Here is a 3,241-nt window from a genome sequence, read left to right on the forward strand (position 1 = left end):
GCGAGGGGCCGGGGGGCCGAGGCTCGCTGAAGCCCTTGTCCCCCGGGAACCAGTGCTTCTGCGAAGCTACTGCTGGCAACGGCTGCAGCCAGGAGCTGCTGCGCATCAACCGCAAGCGGGTGAGCCCCTGAGGGTGGGTCTGCTTGGGGACTGGGGGGGCACGGCCGGGACCACTGCCCTCACCCCAAGCCTATGTCTGTGCAGTCCCTGGACTCCTGCATGGAGCTGGATTCCCTCCGGGAACGCATGCAGCGGATCCATGTGGAGACCGAGGGCAGGGAGGAGACTTCCTCTCGGTCCTGCTGCAGCAGGACCGAGAGGAAGGTGAGGGCAGGATGGGAGCTCATGTGGCATACCTGGGTGTTTCTCTCACATCTGTACATGTAAAGTTTCATGAGGGGCTCCTGGGATGCTGGTGGGGTAGAAGAAGGAAGGGGCACTTCCCAAAGGGGTGCAGGGACTCCTGGCTTTCTGCGCTTGCTGTGGCTGGGAACAGAGCAGCTGAGCATCGCTCTGACCTGTCTGCAGGGCTCTCCCCTCTCACAGATACCTACGGGGAAGTCACTGGTGCCACCAACCTTGCATGCTACATGCAGGACCCTGACTTTGGATACCAGGACTTTGCCCGGCGTGATGAGGATCAGACGCAGGTATTCAGAATCCAGGTGAGGTTCCTGCTCTCTCGCGGGCAGCAGCCCTGGCTGATGCCTCCCCTTTCCTCTCCTCTCCTGGTGGGCAGTGGATGGTCACAGGGGTGCCCGTGCAGCCTGGATCTGGTGCAGCTGCTTTTGCAAAATGCCCAAGTGGGGAAGCTCAGCTCTGAGAGGGGACCTGCCCTATTAGGGTTGGGGAGAGGGAGGTGACTGGTGATATCTGCTCCCAAGGGCTGCTGATTTCTTCACACCACCCTCACAGAAGCAAGGGTCAAAATCATTCCAAAGCTGCCTGATGAGGGATGCTGTGGTTTGTGGCAGAGCTGCCCCCGGAGCAAACCTATTGAATTCTGCTGCATCCTGAGGTCTCCAGCCCTTCTTCCAGGGAACGTGCCCCAGGCTCCTTTTTTGTGGTTGCAAAAGCCTCTTGCTGTGCTCAACAGGATTACTCCTGGGAAGACCACGGCTTCTCTCTGGTCAACCGGCTCTACTCTGACATTGGGCATCTCCTGGATGAGAAGTTTCGGATGGTGGATGGTCTGCAAAGCAGTGCCATGGCCAAGCGTCAGGGCTGTGAACCCTCCGTCTTCAAGCGAGGCATCTGGAACTACATCCACTGCATGTTTGGTATTAGGTAGGGAAACCAACCTCAAGGTCCAGGAGAGAAAACTGAGCTGAGCCCGGCAGGAGGAGGGCAGGGCAGGGCACTTGAGCTGTCTTGCAGATGGGCTTGGAAAAGAGATGGAAGTGAATTGTCTGCCTGGATGTTGGGCCAGGCGGGGAAGAGATGCTCAGCTTCTCTGGCCAGGGCAGGGCATCTTGGGGATGGGGTTTCGGTGCCTGGTGGCTGTGCCATGCCCCGAGCAGACCACAGGTGAGGTGCTCTGCAGGGACACGGTGCTGGCTGTGACTCGCCCCTGTGCTCCCCACAGGTATGATGACTACGACTACGCAGAAGTGAATCAGCTTCTGGAGCGAATGCTCAAAGTTTACATTAAAACTGTAACCTGCTACCCAGAGAAGACAAACTCGGAAATGTTTGACAGGTTCTGGAAGCAGTTCAAGCACAGTGAAAAGGTGGGACAGCCAACCCTTGGCTCTGACCGACTGCGGTGGGGCCAGGAGTGGGCAGGGGCTGCAGGCTGGGGTGCTTCAGAGAGTGTACGGGAAACCTTTGAGCCACCAAACCAGCCCAAGGCAAGTGGGGGGAGAAATGGAAACAAGCTGTTTGTAAGGAGTTGGTCTGAGTGTGGTGTAGGGCTGCCCTGTGACAAGCACAGGGGCCGTCAGCAGTACCAGGATCTCCAAGGCCATTAAGTCCATTGGCAGGTTCCTCCAGGTGAGCCCTCGGTCCAGCTGTAACTTGCAGGAATGGCTGCTGTGGGCAGCAGGGACCATGCCAGTACCAGCCCAGCATGCTGGTGCCAAACATGCCAGGAACTCCCCAGCACAGGGCTCTGGGAGGCAACCACAGCCTGCAGGACTGGGAGGAGGGGCAAAGGGCAGCTGCCTGTGTTGGGAAAAATTGGTGGCGTTTTGTCCGATGCCAAAAGACTCACTAGCCCAGATGGGCACTTGCACCACTGCCCATAGCAGCTGCCTGAACCTCTCTTGCTTCTCCCTTAGGTCCATGTGAACCTGCTCATCCTGGAAGCCCGAATGCAGGCAGAGCTGCTGTATGCATTGCAGGCCATCACCCAGTACATGATCTCCTAGATGGTGGGGAGCTGCGCTGCGGCAGGGCCGGGCAGCATCCTCTCTCCCTGGACTCATGTGTGACCCATCATGCTGGGACAGACGGCGAGGAGGGATTTCTCAATTCAGTTTACTTGACTGTCTTGTTCCTTTTTTTTTTCTTTTCCCTTACGGGGCTGTCTGAGCGGCCCCGTTACGTGCAATTACCAAACTGTGAGGCAAGTCCATGCTGCTGAGATGTCGGTGTGATGCTGGAGACTTGAACGTGTCTAAGGAGGACTGCCAAAGACGTGGGGGAGAGGGAGGCAGGAGGGGACTGGGGCCAATTTAGAGGGATGCTCCCCTGTGAGCAGAGGCTCCTCAGTCACCGCAGGGAGGGCAGAGGGGAGAGCTGGCTTCCTTCCCTGTGCTGCTGCAGCTGCCCTGCTTGCAAACCATCCTTCGGGGCCTGGCCAAAACTTGGGAACAATGTGGGCAGCTTGCGGGTGCCTTGCAGTGTCCCAGGTGGTGTGGTCAGGCGGGGAGGAGCGCTGGCTCTCAGCAAGGGCCCTTTCCCAGCCCAGGACGGGAAGGGGACGCGCTTGCTGCCTACGTGTCCTGCCCTTTAGTTCTACATGCCAAACCCCGTGGACAAATGATGACTGAGGCAAACTCCAAACTGTGAAGCTCTTGCTGGCAGGGTGCCCTAGTGCTCTGCCTTCTCTGACAGCGGGGTGAGGAGGTCTCTGACAGTGTTTGGGCTCTGGAGGTTTCCACAGGAGACTTTGGGCAGTCCTCAGGAGCTTGCCCCAAAGCCCTTCTGCCTCCCATCAGCAGAGGGGCAGGAGGAACAAGGGAGGCTTCCTGAGTTAACGTGGCTTGTATCTTCTTACCACCACGAGAGGCCTGTGGTC

The 3,241-nt window shown here is 58.3% G+C and overlaps 1 protein-coding gene across 1 annotated transcript in view; it reads left to right on the forward strand.

Moving 5' to 3' along the window:
* Positions 1 to 2,570, forward strand: part of LOC104529741 (sestrin-3-like) — a 3,392-nt gene extending 822 nt beyond the window's left edge. The window contains 7 exon segments of the mRNA XM_029086537.1: positions 6 to 119; positions 205 to 291; positions 294 to 324; positions 529 to 665; positions 1,097 to 1,287; positions 1,586 to 1,730; positions 2,280 to 2,570. Of these exon segments, the coding sequence (XP_028942370.1) occupies positions 6 to 119; positions 205 to 291; positions 294 to 324; positions 529 to 665; positions 1,097 to 1,287; positions 1,586 to 1,730; positions 2,280 to 2,369 (795 nt within the window). The 3' untranslated portion in view covers positions 2,370 to 2,570.
* Positions 2,571 to 3,241: the final 671 nt, after the last annotated feature.

The sequence above is a fragment of the Antrostomus carolinensis genome, unplaced genomic scaffold (assembly GCF_000700745.2).
Source record: "Antrostomus carolinensis isolate BGI_N321 unplaced genomic scaffold, ASM70074v2 scaffold31508, whole genome shotgun sequence".
Classification (NCBI taxonomy): domain Eukaryota; kingdom Metazoa; phylum Chordata; class Aves; order Caprimulgiformes; family Caprimulgidae; genus Antrostomus; species Antrostomus carolinensis.